A 19575-nucleotide genomic window follows, 5' to 3' on the forward strand; every position below is an offset into this window, starting at 1 on the left:
ATCCCCCTGCATTTTGCATGAAGGCCCCTCTGCTCTGTAGAATCCATTCTTTATTAAATTGAATCATCCTGCTTTTACTCTTTCTAGTACTTATCACCTGAAATTACCTTGCTTACTTTTTCTCACTGTGTCTTCCATTAGAACAAAAGCTCTTTGTAAGGACTTGTCTGACCTGGTCACTGTTGCAATCCCTGCTCCTAGAATAGTACCTGGCACATAGAAGATACTCAATGAATTAAATCACTCAGAAAGAATGAATATATGGAAAAGAACCAAGGACAAAACCATGGGGAAGGTTTAGGAGACAGGTAAAGGAAGAGAAAACAGTGAAAAAATCTTCTGAATCAAAGAAGGAATAGTCCCAGGAACTAGATAGTAAAGTGTCCTGATCAGTTTGGTTCTTGAATCCTTACATCATTTACTGGTTGTAGCTTAGAACTTGCTACTTGGATCTGATGCTTGATATTCTTCACCTGGTACCGACAGACTTCTGGTCTCCCCCTGCTCCAACTACCTCTTGAACTTAGAAGCTTCCAGCTGCTCCTGGAAGAGCTCATCTAAACCTTCACCCTGAGACTCACCCTTGGGACAGCCCTTGGCAGTTTGAATTCCTGCCAGATTCACCTCAGGAATGTGGACTAAATAGAACTAAATTAATTGTATGGTAAATGACAGAGCAACAGTTTCTCAAACATCTCCATAATCATTATCACTGAAAGAAATCACCAAGGGTAAAGATCAAAGATAAAAGTTAGAAAAAGAATTGCACACACAGAGAGAAGAACTCAAAGAAAAATCTGGAAGTGACAATTTAACAAAGAAATATTTGCTGAAGAATTAAAAATGCTAAGTATCAAACACAAACTGAAACGGGGAATAGGTAAGATCTGAAGCATCATCATGTCCACAAACTGTCACCGTTGTCAAATATCATATTTGCCAAAAAAATGTGCTTCAATAGGAAAGAACCAAGATTCTAAGAAAGAAATCATGGAAAATAATGACAAAGGGATCTGTACAAAATCAAAAACAGAAATGATGAGGAAACATAATATTGTAGAGACATACAACAGGATAATCCATTAGTACATTAATTTGCTCTCTCAGCTAGAAGTATTTTTCCCTCCTCTATTCTAGTGAAATAACCATAAAAACTTTGGAATTTGCTTCTAGGAAACAATCTCAACTCTGACTTCTCTAAAAATCTAAGTCTTCCCTGAGAGGGAGACGTGAGTCTAATGCTTTGAGTGAGACAGTGTTAGGCAAACCAGAGGACTGGAGGAGACTTTCTAAAACAAAGGGAAGGGACAAGAATTGGAAGTAGGATTAAACATGGAAGAGAGTTAGCCCCATATGGGACTGCATATGAATTCCAACGAGAGGCTTACAGAAGAAAACAAACAAGCACCACTAATAATAATAATAATAATAATTAAGTCCTTTTCAAGAAAATCTATGGTCACTGTGAGAAGCAGCTGACTCATCTCAAAGAAACAATTGACTTAAACCAGAGGACCAGAATCTTCAGAAAAACTATATCAAATAGCAGAGAAATTTCAGTGACACTGCCAACAACCTTGGATTAATTAGTTCCTCCCCAGTGTGATAATAACACTAACACTCTTGTGTAAACTAACAGAATGGGGAAGGAGATTCCAGAGGTGAGTGCCATGCTGTAGGTGGAGGCTTAAAGCAGATCTGAGTCTTAGCGAAATTAAGGAATGTGACATTCTTGCAGGTCAATATTTTGGACTAAAATTCATAACAATCATCCCTCCTCTCGAGCTTCTGCCCGGGGCGGCCGCACAAGAGGGAGGCCGAGATGGCAGATGAGATCGCCAAGGCTCAGGCCGCGTGGCCTGGTGGCTACACAATCTTCGGGAAGATCATTCACAAGGAAATCCCAGCCAAAATCATTTTTGAGGATGACCAGTGTCTTGCTTTCCATGACATTTCCCCTCAAGCACCAACTCATTTTCTGGTGATACCCAAGAAACATATATCCCAGATTTCTGTAGAAGAAGATGATGATGAAAGTCTTCTTGGACATTTAATGATTGTTGGCAAGAAATGTGCTGCTGATTTGGGCCTGAAGAAGGGTTATCGAATGGTGGTGAATGAAGGTTCAGATGGGGGACAGTCTATCATGTTCATCTCCATGTTCTTGGAGGTCGGCAGATGAATTGGCCTCCTGGTTAAGCTTGTTTTAGGGTTGATTTTCCCTCCTCTAGGCAGTGGTCAATATTTCCCAGTTCTGTAGGTTAAACAATATACTTCCTTTTGCCTATGTATGGAGAGATTGAGGAAATAATTTTTAAAAGCCATACATAATAAAAGACAATGTTGCATGGTTAAAACAACAACAAAAAATAAAATTCATAACAATCACAAACTTTTAGATAAAAGAAGCTAGAGTTCCTTAGCTTTGGGGCACCAACAAGAGTTGGGCATCCAGCTCTCGATTTTGACTTGGGTCTTCATCTTGGGGTTGTGAGATTGAGCCCCTCAGCAGTTTCCATGCTCGGTGTGGAGTCTGCTTACGATTCTCTCTCTCCTGGGGCTCCTGGGTGGCTCAGTGGGTTAAAGCCTCTGCCTTCAGCTCTGGTCATGATCCCAGGGTCCTGGGATCGAGCCCCGAATTGGGCTCTCTGCTCAGCAGGGAACCTACTTCCCTTCCTCTCTCTGCCTGCCTCTCTGCCTACTTGTGATCTTTGACTGCAAATAAATAAAATCTTTAAAAAAAAAAAAAAGATTCTCTCTCTCCCAAGGGGAACCCTCTTACACTGTTGGTGGGAATGCAAGTTGGTGCAGCCTCTTTGGAGAACAGTGTGGAGATTCCTCAAGAAATTAAAAATAGAACTTCCCTATGACCCTGCAATTGCACTCTTGGGTATCTACCTCAAAGATACAGATGTAGTGAAAAGAAGGGCCATCTGTACCCCAATGTTTATAGCAGCAATGGCCATGGTCGCCAAACTATGGAAAGAACCAAGATGCCCTTCAACAGACAAATGGATAAGGAAGATGTGGTCCATATACACTATGGAGTATTATGCCTCCATCAGAAAGGATGAATACCCAACTTTTGTAGCAACATGGACGGGACTGGAAGAGATTATGCTGAGTGAAATAAGTCAAGCAGAGAGAGTCAATTATCATATGATTTCACTTATTTGTGGAGCATAACAAATATCATGGAGGACAAGGGGAGTTAGAGAGGAGAAGGGAGTTGGGGTAAATTGGAAGGGGAGGTGAATCATGAAAGACTATGGACTCTGAAAAACAATCTGAGGGGTTTGAAGTGGTGGGGGGGGTAGGAGGTCGGGGTACCAGGTGGTGGGTATTATAGAGGGCACTGATTGCATGGAGCACTGGGTGTGGTGAAAAAATAATGAATACTGTTTTTCTGAAAATAAATAAATCAATTTAATAATAAAATAAAATAAAATAAAAAGATTCTTTCTCTCCCTCTCTGTCTGCCCCCCTCTCACGTGCTTTCTCTATCTCTCTCTCTCTAAAATAAGTAAGTAAAATCTTTAAAAAAGAAGAGAGCAGAATTTTGAAAGAACTTAGAATAAAAGGCAAAAGACAAATGTCCCAGTACAATGAGAAAGAAAGAATAGCAAATAGAAATAAATCATATGCATTTTCATATGAATTAGGGTTCTCCAGAGAAGCATAACCAATAGGAAATACAGGGTATAAATATATCTAAGTATCTAAATATAGATATCTATATAAATATATATATATGTATGTATACAACAATGGAATATTACTCAGACATCAGAAAGGATAAATACCTACCATTTACATCAATGTGGATGGAACTGGCAGGTATTATGCTCATACATAAGCCAATCAAAGAAAAATAATTATATGGAATAATATCATGTGGCATATGAGAAATAACACAGAGGATCACAGAAGGGAGGGAAAATTGAATGGGAAGAAATCAGAGAGGGAGACAAACCATGAGAGACTCTTGACCCTGGGAAACAAACTGAGGGTTGTAGAAGATAGGGTGGATGGGGAGATGGGATAACTGGGTGATGGGCATTAAGGAGGGCACGTGATGTGATGAGCACTGGGTATTATGCACAACTGACAAATCAATGAACACTACATCTGAAATTAATGATGTAGTATACTTTGGCTAATTAAATTTAAATTGAAAAATAAAAATAAATTTACTTATATATACACAGAGAGAGAGAGAGAGACCGTGCTCTATAGCCAGTAGGCTGAAGACCCAGAATAGTTTCAGTTCTAGCCCAAAGCAGTTCTGCTGGCAGAATTCATTCTTGTTCTGGAGAGGTCAGTTTTTGTTCAGTTAAAGCCTTCAACTGACTGGATGTGACTTACCCATATTATGGAGGGTAATCTACTTTATTCAAACTCCACTGATTTAAATGTTAATCTTATCCAAAAAAATACTTTCACAGAAACATTCAGAAGAATGTCTTATGAAATATCTGGGCACCATGGCCCAGCCAAGTTAACACATAAAACTAACCACATATCATATGTCTCCTAATGCCAGGGCAATTTCCATTTACCTATGTAAGATACCTGCAGTTGTAAATACTTGAGAATCCACTTTAGAGATCACTTGATACGTAAAACAGAGGAACAGATGTTAGATTATTGCAAATATTTTGAAACAATAAGTACATCTATACTTAAGGTTCCAGTGCAAAAATTTAAAGGATGAGGAATAAAAAACTGTCAAATAGTGTAAAAGTCTGAAAACTGATTTCTTCCCCATTTCTTTTTTTATCATTTTATTTCTTCTCAGTGTTCCAGAATTCATTGTTTATGCACCACACCCAGTGTTCCATGCAATATATGCCCTCCTTCATACTACCACCAGGCTCACCCAACCCCTCACCCTCCTCCCATCCAAAACCCTCAGTTTGTTTCTCAGAGTCCACAGTCATGGTTTGTCTCCCCCACCAATTTCCCCCAACTCACTTCTCCTCTCCATCTCCCAGTGTCCTCCATCGAAAACTGATTTTAAAAGGATGTATCTTATAAATAGTTTGTGAGAAGTCATTCTATTTTTCCTAAACCTGGGGGAAAGGGGCAAGAAAATAGTCAAGAGACCATTGACTGGCACAATAGATATAATTCTCTCCCACCTCACTCTTTTTATTTTTTTGAGGTAGGCTCCATGCCCAGCGTGGAGCTCAAACTCACAAACTCACAACCCTGAGAGCAAGACCTGAACTGAGACCAAGGGCTGGATGTTCAATGGACTGGGCTACTCAGTCACTCTTCCCACCTCTCTTTTACCAGAAACTAATTTGACCCTCTCTTCTCCTTCTCAACATCTAGGATCTAAGAGTCAGACGGAATGAAACTAACCCATTGTACTTCACCAACGTGGCCCCCAGCTGATATTTGACCAGGGCCTAGAAACATTCTCTGCTAGGTATAATGAGCCAAAGTAGCCTCAGCTAAATCCCTAACAACTTCAGGCCTTGAAACATGGCAAAAAATTGACGCATTAAAAAAATACAGTGTGACTTTCATTGGCATTATCCTCCATCTGTGTTCTACTGAATAAAAATTGGTAGACTGGCCCTTATTGTGTTAAATACCGTAGGAAATATCTCCATCAGATTTGCTTCCACAGGGCTTCCTTGAACTGCCAAAAAGTTATACCTTATAATATTGTTCTTTAGTTTTTCTTTACTTTTTCAAAAAAGATTTTATTTATTTATTTATTTACTTGTTTACTTGAGAGAGAGAGAACACGAATGGAGGGGAGGGAAGAGGGAGAGGGAGAGGGAGAAGCTGACTCCCCACTAAACAGGGAGCCTAATGCAGGGCTCATCCCAGGACCCTGAGGTCATGACCTAAGCTGTAGGTAGACACTTAACAAACTGAGCCACCCAGGCATCCATATTGTTCTTTAGTTTTTCAACACAGATTTTAGATTTGCTCAAGCAGATCTCCTAATTCTCATAATGATATGTATGTGTTGATCTTTACCTTCAGAGCATGCAATATATATACATAAGTTCTCTTCATAATGTTTATCATGGTTAGTGAATCTCTGAATTTAATCAACCTCTTTCCAAATAAGTTGATTTCCAATGTGTCTTTCTTAACAGGTTATCTTTCATTTTCTATCCTTATACATAAGTATCTCCCAGAAATAAATTCTAAGTTTCTTTTCATTCCAGTATCCTCACTGTATAATCATTTTACAAAGTTCACAAGCTCTAATTACCTACATAATATGAGGTAGAAAAATTCTTTCTATGACACCCCAATAAATAATTTTTCTGAGAGAAAAACTTCTGATCCATGGCCTTGCCCTGCAATGGTACATGCATTTCAGGTTCCTCCATATACCTGAAACAGACTGTTGAGAACATCATGGAGCAGCACTAGTGTGAGGAGAGCAAAGTAAACATGTACACTGAGGAAGCCTCACACTGTAGCCAATTCCCAACTCCACTTTAATTCCCATCACCACCCCCCAAGAAACTGCTCAACCATTCATGATACTTGATACTTAATACCTGAAGTACTTACAAGATATAGCAATCATTATACTGGTTGAATGATAAAAGAGAACTGGCAAAACTTAGTAGTATGCTGGAAAATTACTTTAACAAATACAACAGCCATGATTTCCATCCTTTCGAAATATCTAAGAAATCTGTACTATCTGTTTGCCATCTAGCTGTCATTTAGAGAATTACTAAATTCTCTAAAACCAGAGTTTAAAATATGTAACACATGATTGTGTATTATAAAGCAAAAGGGAGAAAGTGTTGATATGGCACCTGCCTACAAACCTTACTTTTGAAAATTTAGGATTCTAGGATTTATGTCCCTGAAGTTATCATAAAATGAGAGCTAACAGCAATTATATAAAATTTACTGACAAGATATGGGATTCCGTTATTATAAAAGCTCCCAATCCATTTCTAGGCAAGCCTTTGCCCACAGCCATTCTAAATAGTGCTTAAGAATTATCTAAACATCTTATTTAATACTCACTATAATTTATTTGTAAAGAGTTACAGTAGAATGGGCAGTTGTAATATGCTTCTCACAGATGCACTTAAAGCCAGCTCTCATTTAGACAATGTTACACAATCTTGGAGAATGGGGTAAAAAAAAAAATAGATACTAGCCACCAGGTAAATCTGGTGCACAGAAACCAAAATATTAATTCACTTTCACAAGGTTGACAAGACTAGACTATCCTTTATTTACATACATAAGTAGTATGTGTATTTTTAAGTGTACTTAACTGTAGCTCATCAAAGTAGTATTTTATAGGTAAATTTTATTTGGGGTCCCAACAAAAAAAATATATAGATAACTTGAGAAAAGCTCAATAAATAAACTTTACATAGTAGGCAAGATGTAGGAAAACCAAAAAGAATAGTATCCTGGGCATCTGAGTTTTATTACCCTTTGGTCTGAAGGGCAAGGGAAGAAAGAGAGGGGTGAAGTGGGCCAGGTTTAAAGAAGTTATCCCTTTAGCAGAGGCCAACAGCAACTCCATATTCCCTCTGGCGTCCTGCTGGGATTCCCTACTGGCCCAAACCAATGGGAAACCAGAGGACAAGGGATTCACTGATGCAATCCATTTAGGTTAGCTTCTCAGAACAAAAAGCAGGGGAAAAGGGCTAATGAATGGATCTAAAGTGGGAAATGTAAGAGAGTTAGCATAGCAGATTTTTTTTTAAGATTTATTTATTCATTTGAGAGAAAGAGAGAGAGAGAGAAAGTGAGCAGGAGGGGCAGAGGAAGAGAGAATCTCAAGGAGACTCCACACTCAGTGTGGAGCCTGATGCAGGGCTCAATCCCAGGAACCTGAGATCATGACCTGAGCCAAAATCAAGAGTTCAATGCTTAACCAACTGAGGTGCCCCCATAGCTGATCTTTTTTTAATAAGGTAAAGTGAGGCCAATGTATCCCTTTGGTCCATGAAGGAGCTTCAAGAGGTTTAAGAATTAGTAGAAGTAGGGGGGCACCTGGTTAAGCAACCAACTCTTGATTTCAGCTCAGCTTATATGATCTCAGGGTTATGAGATTGAGCCATGTGTCAGGCTCCACGCTGAGCATGGAGCCTGCTTGTGATTCTCTTTATCGCTCTCCCTCTGGCCCTTCCCTTTCCCCTACATTCTCTTTCTCTCTTTCTCTCTCTTTAAATAAAAAAAAAGAAGAATTAGGAGAAGCAGATTGTCACAGATTACAGTAATGACTGACCCTGGCAAATCACACCTCTGAGTACCCACATCCCTGTTCACCACCCTCTCATATTGACCCTGGCCTTGGCCATATGACTTGATATGAACAATGGAACATCTGCATACACGATACAAGCAAAAGTTTAATAAATGACCTCTTGGAATACTGCCCTGATATGTCTATGCCATGAAGACATCCAGAATGAAATTCCATGTGGACAGAGATGACCAGCTGTCCTGTTGTCCAAGCTCAGCCTCACCCTCAGCAGATCTGTTAACTAAACACCTCAGCATGAATAAGCCCAATCAGAAAAACTACCCAGTCAACCCACAGAATCATGAGAAATAACGATTGTTTTTATTGTAAGCACTGAGTTTGGGATGGTTTATTAAGCAGCAATAGATAACTGAACACAACCTCATTTGACTGAGGAAGGGCTAAATTCCAGTGCCTTAAGAATCAATCTTGTTCAAATGATATCCCTACAACCCAGTTCTCTCTGCCTCTCAACTCAGCTCTACTCTCTCCCCACCGTGTGTTAACTTAATTCTCAGAGAGGTTCTCCTCTTGTGGTCAAAAGATGGTTGTAGCAGGATTTAGAGAAAAAGGAATCCTCATGCACCATTAGTGAGAATGTAAATTGGTACAGCCACTCTGGAAAACAGTGTGATAGTTCCTCAAGAAATTAAAAATAGAAATTCCATATAGTCCTGTAATTCCACTAATAGGTATTTACCCAAAGGAAAAAAACATTAATTCAAATATAGAAAAAAACAAAAACAATAAATACACACACACATACACACACACAATTTATTGTAGCATTATTTAACATAGCCAAGATATGGAAGACATCTATTTATCCGTAGATGAACAGATAAAGAAGATGTGGTACATATACACAATGGAATATTAGCCATAAAAAAAACAATGAGATCTTGCCGTTTGTAAGAACATGGTTGGACCTAGAGGGTATTAAGCTAAGTGAAATAAGTCAGACGGAGAAAGACAAACACCCCATAATTTCACTTATATGTGGCATCTAAAAAACAAAATAAATGAAAAAACAAAATGCAGAAACAGACCCATAAATACAGAGAATAAACATGGTTGCCAGAGGGAGGGGGTTGGGATAGGCTGAACAGGTGGAGTGGGAAGTACGGGCTTCCAGTTATGGAATGAAGAAGTCATAGGGATGAATGGTACAGCACAGGGAATATAGTCAATTGTACTAGTAATGGTAATGGTAATGTGACAGAGAGTAGTTACAGTTGTTATGAGCATAGCATAACATATAGACTAGTTGAATTACTATGCTATACACCTGAAACCAGTGGAACACTGTGTGTCAGCTATACTTCAACTTTTTAAAAAAGAGATGGTTGTAGCACTTCCAGATTTCACATCCTGAATATGCAATATGGACTTTTTCTCAAAGTTAGACAAAAAAGTTAAATCTGACTCTCACTAGCTCAAACTGGGTTATTTCTACCTGCAGACCAATCACTATAGCCAGGTGGGTAGGACTGGAGTGGTTAAGACTATCTGGTCCTACCCTACAGCTAAGAATAAGTAGCTGCATCCAAATAATATGAGCTGAGAGTAAATGAAGGTTGAATCCACAAAAAAAAAAAAAAAAAAAAAAAAAAAACTAAGAGAATTGAAAAACAATCCTGTGGATGCCAGGTAGCCAAAACTGATGAATTTGTAGTACAAATCCCAAATGCATACCTCCACCCTTCACCTTTCTTCCAAATTCTAGGCTTGTTTACTCAATTGCATGCTTGGTATTTTGTGCGGCATGTCTCCAAACATATCAAACTTTAAATGTTCCAAACAGAGCCACTTATGTAGAACAGGCCTAGAGGTGGAGTGCCCCCCTTGTTCTTTGTTCTTTGTTGTAGCTCCCAAATCTTATCTCCACTCTTCTCCTGCCAAAGCCCCATAATCTTGGAAGTAGTCCAATAGATGTCATTTTCAAACCCTGCATCACACCCTCTCATTCACTGATGACTCCAGCACCTATTTCACAGTCCCTATTCCCACCACTACTCTTAGTTATAGTGCTATCAACATCCACAGTGATGATTCACCTAATACCTTACATTCTCAGTTTCTTATCCTCCTTCCCCCCAATGACCATTTCATTCTTCCAGCTCAACTACCCCATCCTATGGTAATACCTTCTACTCTTATCTTTACCAACAATTATACTACCTCTAAAATCTCAAATTCTAGAACCCTAATTGCTAATGCTCCCATTTCCTATCATTTCTAGTCTTCCCACTGCAGCTCTTCCTGGGACTTAATGAAATCTCCAGTCCACAGATACCATCACTTCCTCACTGCAAATCATCCCCCTACCCAGTTTATATTCCCTTGTTTATTGTTCAAACCATTTCCTTGCAAACACTCTTAACTCTTTTAGTCTTTTCTTCCTTCATTATCTTGCCTGGCAAAACTTTAACCCTAATTAATCCCACCTACTCCATACCTGCACCTAAGTATCTGAATATTTCTAGAAAAGGAAAGCTTAAAACCTTATTCCTAATACATTTATGGCCATAAATGTCATACACACAAAACTCTGGCAACAAATCCTACTTCACTTCCTTGGTCTGCATTTTTTGACTCTGCATATTGACAGAGTACCCTTTCTCCTAAGCCTCTTGTACCTCATTATTTTCCGTTCTTGCTTGATGACCTTGTCTCATGATTATTTGAGAAAATATGAACAATGAGTCAGGACCTGCATCATCTGTACCTCTACTTCCTGCAATGGAGCAAGATACTGCTTACTACCAGAAACTGCAACCCCAGGATGTCAACCACTGCATGATTTGCAGGTATTAGGGTCACCAAGAAATATGACTCACATAAACACTGGATATAACAATTTACTCACACAAGAAGCAGAGTACAATCAGCCTCAATAGTGAGCATCAGTCCCCCACAGCCAGCACATCTCACCCAACAGTTGATGCACAGATGATCTACAATACCCTTCCTGTGCTGCAGATGGAGGATCCCCATCTCTCCCTGCCAGGAACAGATCCAGAAGTGGGGTGCCATATGATGCACACACTTTAAGCAGAACAAAGTATGTATCAAATCAGGAATAGGGAAAGATATTCCCAGACAACTTTATATGTCCAGCACAGGGTAAGAGGCCTCATCTCCACATACGGAAATGTTCCAGGTCCAAGGCACACTGTTATGCAGTCACACAGGGGTCAACAGACTGCCTTTCCCAATGGTCCAACCCCCCCAACCACTGTTCAGCTACTTAAACAGCAGAGACAGTGCACATAATCTGGTAGGATCACTGTCTGCCCCCAATTTGGAGATAGAGCTGGATCTAATGGGCCTCTTGAACTATCTGTATCAATGCAGTTTGCCTGCAGACCCTACCTGTCATTTTGAGACAGCACTTCATCAAGGTCTCTAGAACAAGACCCAGGATGATGATCAAGCCTACCCTTGAGGATGGTCCCTAATTAGGAACCCCGAGTGCCTAGATTAAGCCAGTTAAGGAGTTTTAAAAAAAAGAAAAATGAGTCGTGGGAGGTGGAGACTGCAGGTATATAGTCAGTAATCATCCCACCTGGGCATGGATGTTCTTTAGTTTTTACCTGAATTATTGATATATATACAAGAGTTGTTGGCAATAATACAAATGCCTCACTATTCTGCCAACAGATAATCAAAGCTGTTCAGTTATCCATCACTACCTTAGCTAGTGAGTTCAGTGAATCTTGCTGGTTTGGGATAGCTTGGTGGTCTGAGTCATTCTGTAGCCACCAAGCCATCACAATGGGAATATGGGATTAGGGCCTTAACCTCTAATTTAGAGGGCTTTTCTCTACCACATAGCATGTTACCAACAAAAACCATTCTGCTCTGTGGATCAACCCTGTGCTCTCCTTTTTTCCCCCATTTATAATCTCTTGAATTTCCCTTTTGGCCCTCTGGGCATGGATTCACCTTGTTTTCAATCTGTTTCGCCCAAGTTGTGGGAAACCATTGAAATCAGTTTATTGTTTTCTATCGCAAGCAAGACTTTTCAGTAGAACTTTTCCATTGCTTCCCCCACAGTCAGAGACAACCAGTAGTGATAGCAGGGTCTTACACTGGGAAGAGCCCTATTGCATGAAGGCCTCCAGTGCATCATACATGTTCCCAGAGGCAGGGTCATATAATCAGGAATCTATGGCTTTTACCTGAAATACAGGCTTTATGAATGATTTTCCAGGGAGTCTTAGTGTTAGGGAAGTCCCCATAGTCAAGATCTCATTCTCTTTGCAATCTACATCAAGAGTGACACAGACTTAATCTCTCTGTCCTGTTTGTTGCCCTATTCAATGTAGGCAAAAAAAAAAGCATTGCAGCAAGGGATCAGTGGTTAGCTTCTACTGCACTACTCAGCCTGAGACATTTGGGTCTACAAGGCCTTCTCATCAAATAGGGGCACCAACCAAGCTGCACGAGACTCTCCTGGCCTCTGCCCATATCTTTCAATTTTTGTATTTCACTCTCTGAAAAGGACCTCATTTCAACAGTTTCATTTTCAGCAATGTCATTTCTGGTTTGCATTTAATGAAAACAAGTCCTACATGGAGCTTTCAAGTGACTTGGATCCAGCAAAGCTTTCCACACGGGGGCCTTTGATTCCCCTTGAGTGTCATCTGCAGCTTCTGGCATGTGGGAATTAGAGGACAGTGGGGGTGTATGAAGGTGGCCAGAAGCCAGGTTAATTTTCCAGTTTTTAGGGCCCACCTCTTGCTTTTCTGCCCTTAGCCATCATAATAGTTTATCCTTGTTGACAGGGAAATTGTCTACATCTTACCTACATTCCCATTAGGCCAGAGAGAGCCCAGTACTCAGCCAGCCGATAATCACCCCCTTGGGAGCTGACATCACCCTGGGATGGCTGGACTAATGAACGCTGTTCGTCTGCATCATGTACTAACATTTCTGGTGACCTTGCTCACTGCCCTAAACTGTTGAGCAACTAACACCTGTTGTCAACCACCAGGAAAAGCAATAGCAAGATGTCTGTAGGGCTTGCATTGCCAAGAAAGACATGACTCACACAGACACTGGATGGAACAGCACTTTATTCACAGAGAAGAAATCAAGCAAGATCAGCTTCAACAGTGACTGCCAGTCCATCATGGCCAGTGCATCTTGCCCCGAAGATGACATAAGGAGGTGATCTGTACTCAATCAATCTTTTTATGCAGCAGGTGAAAAATGTCCTTCCCTTCCCACCAAGAACAGATAAAGCAATGGGGTTGCCCAGGTGCCAAATGATGCACACGCTTTAAGCGGAAAAAAGAGGTACGTATTAAATCCTGAGTAGGGAAAGATAATGCCAGACAAGTCCATATGCCCAGCACAGGCTGTTAGGACTCTTTATCTCCATGAAAGAAAATGTTCCAGGCCCAAGGTACACTCTTATACAGTTCTGCAAGGGTCAGTGGGCTGTGCATGACTGCCTTTCCCAACACCTGCCTTATCTTTTAACAAATGAAACAAATGAAGTGTTCTTGGTCCAGTCAAAGACCTCCATCTTTATTCTGGAAAGAATCTCCTCTTCTTAAGGATTTTGCACCTACAACTTTTTTTTTTTTTTTGCCTTAAAAAGGAGTCCTGTGACATATGACCCTCTCTAGCTACTGACCCACTTCTGACTTCTCATCCATTTTCTCCTCAGTCCTCTTTAACTGAGCTTCCATCATCACTATTTTGCGGGGACTGTGTTCTTCGTGTTGCCAAACCCAATGGTCATTTCTGTTATCATACTCGACCTTTCAGGAGCATTCCAAATGATGTATCTCTCTCCCTCTTCATTTCATTTCGAGATATCATACTCTCCAGTTTTACACCTAAGAGGTCTCCTTTGCTGGCACTTCTTCTCTACTAGAACTCTAAACTAAGCAGTGCACCAAGGTTCTGCTCTGTCCTGGGCTTTCTCCTCTTTATTTATACTCTTTCCCTGATGATCTCAGTGTCATGCTTTAAATATCTTATTCATGCCAGTGACACTCGAGCCCTGACCTCTCCTCTGAACTTCAGACTCATGTATCAAACTGCTCTTGACATTTCCACATATATGAGGCTTTCCCCCTAATGTAAGCTCTTTAACTTTATTTCATGAACTTAACATTTTACTATTTCATAGAGTATTCACAAGATTTTCTTCAATTCACATTTGTCTATTCTGCCATCAAACCTAGAGCTTACTGACTAGTTCAGTTTAGAAACTGGAAAAGAGACATTATTCTAAGATTCTTTCATCCTAATTTTTGAAGTTTGATTTTTTTCTGTTTTGGAATAATTATGCTTACCCTACTTAATGTGGCATATATAGTTCTACCATGATTTTAGCAAAAGTTGTAATAGTGAACTTTATTCTCATGCATTATCTGCCCAGACCTTTATGTATATTGAAATGTTTTCAAAAGTTGTCTACTGTAGGGTATCTTTACACCCTATGGTACTGGCGCTAGGCTACTGCATTTGGCACTTTTCTCTTTTCTCTGCACACTTGTCTGTGCACAAAACTTCAGTCATCCTCTCTATATTTATTTGTCCTTCTCTAGCTCTGACTTTTCTCTTTTTTTTTTAAGATTTTATTTATTTGACAGACAGAGATCACAAGTAGGCAGAGAGGTAGGCAGGGGGGGTGGGGGCCGGGAAGCAGGCTCCCTGCTGAGCAGAGAGCCCAATGCGGGGCTCGATCCCAGGACCTTGAGATCATGACCTGAGCTGAAGGCAGAGGCTTTAACCCACTTAGCCACCCAGGCACCCCAGCTCTAACTTTTCTCTGGGCTTCATTTCTTCTTTTTTAATTTTTTTTTTTTAAGATTTTATTTATTTGAGGGGCGCCTGGGTGGCTCAGTGGGTTAAGCCGCTGCCTTCGGCTCAGGTCATGATCTCAGGGTCCTGGGATCAAGTCCCGCATCGGGCTTTCTGCTCGGCGGGGAGCCTGCTTCCTCCTCTCTCTCTCTCTGCCTGCCTCTCCATCTACTTGTGATTTCTCTCTGTCAAATAAATAAATAAAATCTTTAAAAAAAAAAAAGATTTTATTTATTTGAGAGAGAGCGAGCGAGTAAGAAAGAGCACGAGAGGGAGAAGCAGACTCCCTGCGGAGCTGGGAGTCTGAAACGGGACTCAATCCCCAGACACTGGGATCATGACCTGAGCTGAAGGCAGTCACTTAACTGAGCCACCCAGTGCCCTTGGACTTCATTTCTAAATTTCTGATGATCCACTGGATATGTAACTCAGTGTTCCACTCCATATTTAACACAAGCGAAATGAATCTTTTCCATTCTCCCAAATCAGTAACTGACTTCCCTCTTCCACCCAATGGGGTTGCTGTTCTCTTGGCTGCCCAGGCTCCATGCTACTCCCACATCACATCACATCCTCCTATTTCTTCCTTCAACACACCAATATCATGTCTTCATGACAGTATGAATTTGGAGAGAGATTTGGGAATGTTCGTTAACTGAAATTTCTTTTCTTTTTTTCAAAGCTCTTTTTTGTTTTGTTTTTAAAGATTTTATTTATTTGACAGAGAGAGAGAAAGACAGCACAAGGGCAGAGCAGCAGGTAGAGGGAGAGGGAGAAGCAGGCTCTCTGCTGAGGAGGGAGCCCAATGTGGGACTCGATCCCAGAACCCTGAGATTATGACCCTAGCCAAAGGCAGCCGCTCAACCAACTCAGCCACACAGGCACCCCAGTTAACGAAATTTCTATGCCTTACTTTTTCCATCACTACTGCAAGGTTAAAAATATACACCAGGATTATTCTGAAGATTATGATCATGAACTAATGTGCAGAAGAACCTAACAGCACCTAGGTTCTGTGTGTTGCTTTCTTCCCTGCCTTCCATTACCATGGCAAAAATTATAGTGGCGTCCCTCATAATATCTCATCTAAATGACTACACTGATTTCTTTTCTTTTTTTTTTTTTTTTTGTTGAACTACACTGATTTCTAAACTCTGCTTTTACTCTTTTTCCAAAACACTATTTGGTTCACATTATGATCTTATCCAAAAGTCTTTAATGGCTAATTTTTAAAACAGAGGTATCTAAAGTCAGATAAACATTTCTTATTAAACTATAAACTCTTTCAGGAAGGACAAGGTCTTCTGTGTATTCTTTTTTTTTTTTTTAATAGGAAGTGATTAAGGGCATCTTTTTTTTTTTTTTTAAGATTTTATTTATTTATTTGACAGAAATCACAAGTAGTCATAAAGGCAGGCAGAGAGAGAAGAGGAAGCAGGCTCCCCGGTGATCAGAGAGCCCAATGCAGGGCTCGATTCCAGGACCCTGAGACCATGACTCGAGCCAAAGGCAGAGGCTTCAACCCACTGAGCCACCCAGGCACCCCTCTTCTGTGTATTATTAGCTTTCCCTGAAGAACATGGAATGCACCAGGGGCTCAGTGAACATTTTTTCCAAAAAATTATTAAAATGATGATTGTATCTAAAAGTGTATTAAGAGGGGATGCCTGAGTGGCTCAGTCGTTAAGCATCTGCCTTCGGCTCAGGGTCCTGGGATCAAGCCCCACATCAGTCTCCCTGCTAGTGGGGAGTATGCTTCTCCCTTTCTCACTCCTCCTGCTTGTGTCCCCTCTCTCGCTGTCTCTCTCTGTCAAATAAATAAATAAAATCTTTAAAATAAAAGTGTGTTAAGAATATGAAAACTTATTTTTAGCATACTAAAGCATACATGTTTAATTTCAGTTCTGACCTTCATATGGTCTTTCTTAAATCATTTCGAATATTTGGCAGCAATTTGCTTGACTGTTTTAGGTGTAAGAAGCAACGACAGGTGCCTTCATCTCCTGGTATGCAGGTGCCTTCATCTCCTGGTATGTTTCTATATTCTTTGATGAGATAAACTCCTTGAATGAGCTGTATACCGCTTCACAGTCATTGCACATGTTCACTGGAGGGGAGTGCTGTCAATAGGCAAGTTCTAGATTCAATTCATCCTGCATTTGTTACTCCTAGTTTGAGTCAAAAGTTAATATGGAAGGATTTTTTTTTTTTTTAAGGCTGGAATATGTTTCAGTTATGCAGTACCACACTTACCCTAAAACAGCTGTTCTTGAATTTCTAAATGTATATGAATGACTGTAGACCTGTGCTATCCAATACAGTAGCCACTTGCCATACAATAATGGGACACTTGAAATGTGCTGTGACTGTAAAATACACACTAGATTGCAAGGATTGAATACAAAAAAGGAATGTAAAATATCTCAATAACTTGTACTAATCGTGTATTGAAATGAAAATATTTTGGTTATATTGCATTAAATAAAATGTATTAGAAATAATTTCTGATTCTTTTATTTTTTAAAATGTGGCTACTACAGTATTTAAAATTACATATGCAACTCACATTTGGGGTTCATCTTATGCTCTTGTATAACAGCTCTGGCTCATATACTTGTTTGAAATGTTTCCTGGCTCCCATTTCTGGAGATTCTGCTTTGGTAGTTGCAAGTTTAGGCACAGAAATCTGGTATTTTTTTAGCTCTCCAAGTAATTCAATTGATAATTCAGGGTAGGCAATCACTGTTTTCTACTGCTTTTGACCAGATGATTTCCGTAGTCTCCAACACAGAAGTGATTCAAAGATAACAGAGTAACAGCTTTCAATTTCATTGGGGTATAATGGCCATCCCATAAAGTCATATGTATGTTTTTCAGTTAGCAAAACACTCTTCAAAATATAAACACAACACAACCATTTTGTGGGAATGGAAGGATGGTAGGAACAATTAAGCAATATCTATCAGAAACTTAAGTGACTCACTTCTAGAAACCGATCTTGCAGATCTTCTCACAAGCTCACTATATCTGAAATTCACTTCAGCACTATTTGAAATTGAAAAATGGGAAACTGAGGAAATAAATTACCATACATCCAACTGAATATTACACAGCTGGAAACAAGAACAAGTTTGTCTAGGGGTGCCTGGGTGGCTCAGTGGGTTAAAGCCTTTGCCTTCAGCTCTGGTCATGAGGAAGCCTGCTTCCTCCTCTCTCTCTGCCTGCTTCTCTGCCTACTTGTGATCTCTGGCTGCCAAATAAGTAAATAAAATCTTAAAAAAAAAAAAAGGAATAAGTTCGTCTATATGTATTGATACAGAGAGCAATCTAGATTTATTGGGGGGCAAGGCAAGCAGAAAAGCATACAGATCTTATCTGCAGATATGAAATATGAAAAAATATGTACCTATATTTGTATATGCATAGAAATTTTAAAAATATTAACAGTGGTTACTGTTAACAGTGGGGAGAGTCCCAGTGATATGGAAAGGAACTTTTTGCTTTTTATACCCTTTTGTACTGTTTTAGTTTCTTCACTATGAGCAACATGTAAATATACATTTACATTACAAAATACTTTTTAAAAAATCTACATAATGTCTAGCTAGGCAAGTAATCACTTCATCACTTAGGTTCCTGTTACAGAAATTTGCTTTTCACTATTACCTTTTAATCTGCAGTCTGGTCTTTAATTTTCTAAGTTTTCTAAATTTATTTCTAAATTAATTTTCTAAAAGGCCATCATATATACTTTCATTTTTCAACCAGTCGTTACCGACAACCTACTTTATGCCAGACCGTACACTGTTCTAAAGATGAAAATAAAGAACGGACACAAAACGGTATGTTCCTTACACATGGGTAGGACAATAAAAAAAACCCATACGTAAATAATCATTAGTCATGAGTGCCATGAAGACCTGAATTTTCAGATTCTAGAATGTTCAAATGTCATGTGTGCTTGCGTGTGCATATACACGTATTCGCTCACACATACTAATTAATACAATCATTGCTACTGAATTTTTTTGAGCCATTTGTATATAGTATTCGGGGTATTTCTCAAATTTAACTTTCTCCTGCACTCATTTTAGCGAACTTAGCACAAAGAAATTAAAAACTGCAAAATTGTTCAGTTGTACGATTTTAAGCAAATTAGCTGCTTTAGGGCCTCAGTTTTCTCCGCTGCCAAATGGGGTATTTACCTCTCAGGTTGGCTGTCTCGGGAATTCTAGGTGCTGATCGCGTAACTACAGTGCCTGGCACAAGGAAACGCGGGGGTGGGGTAGGTCCGGCAGCGCAGGGAGCACTGGGGCGCCCGCACTGGGGCGCAGCTGGGCCGCGTGCAGCGTCGCCGGCCGGCTCTCTGGGGAGGCGCGGTATTCTCGCCGTGGACTGCAGAAATGCTACGTTTTCAGGTGCTTTTTTCACCCGAGCACTTCCGCACGGCAATTTCTCTCTCCGGGCGTGCGGAGGCCAGTGCCCGCCCGCTC

General features: G+C 40.0%; 1 protein-coding gene across 1 annotated transcript; it reads left to right on the forward strand.

Moving 5' to 3' along the window:
- Nucleotides 1–1816: 1816 nt before the first annotated feature.
- On the forward strand, nucleotides 1817–2357 carry LOC101684222 (histidine triad nucleotide-binding protein 1-like). The gene has a single exon (XM_045075859.1). It carries the CDS (start codon nucleotides 1823–1825, stop codon nucleotides 2180–2182), a length of 360 nt encoding a protein of 119 aa, XP_044931794.1. The 5' UTR covers nucleotides 1817–1822; the 3' UTR covers nucleotides 2183–2357.
- The last annotated feature ends 17218 nt before the right edge of the window (nucleotides 2358–19575 follow it).

Source organism: Mustela putorius, unplaced genomic scaffold (genome assembly GCF_011764305.1).
Source record: "Mustela putorius furo isolate JIRA1106 unplaced genomic scaffold, ASM1176430v1.1 tig00000166_pilon_pilon_pilon, whole genome shotgun sequence".
NCBI classification, from domain to species: Eukaryota; Metazoa; Chordata; class Mammalia; order Carnivora; family Mustelidae; genus Mustela; species Mustela putorius.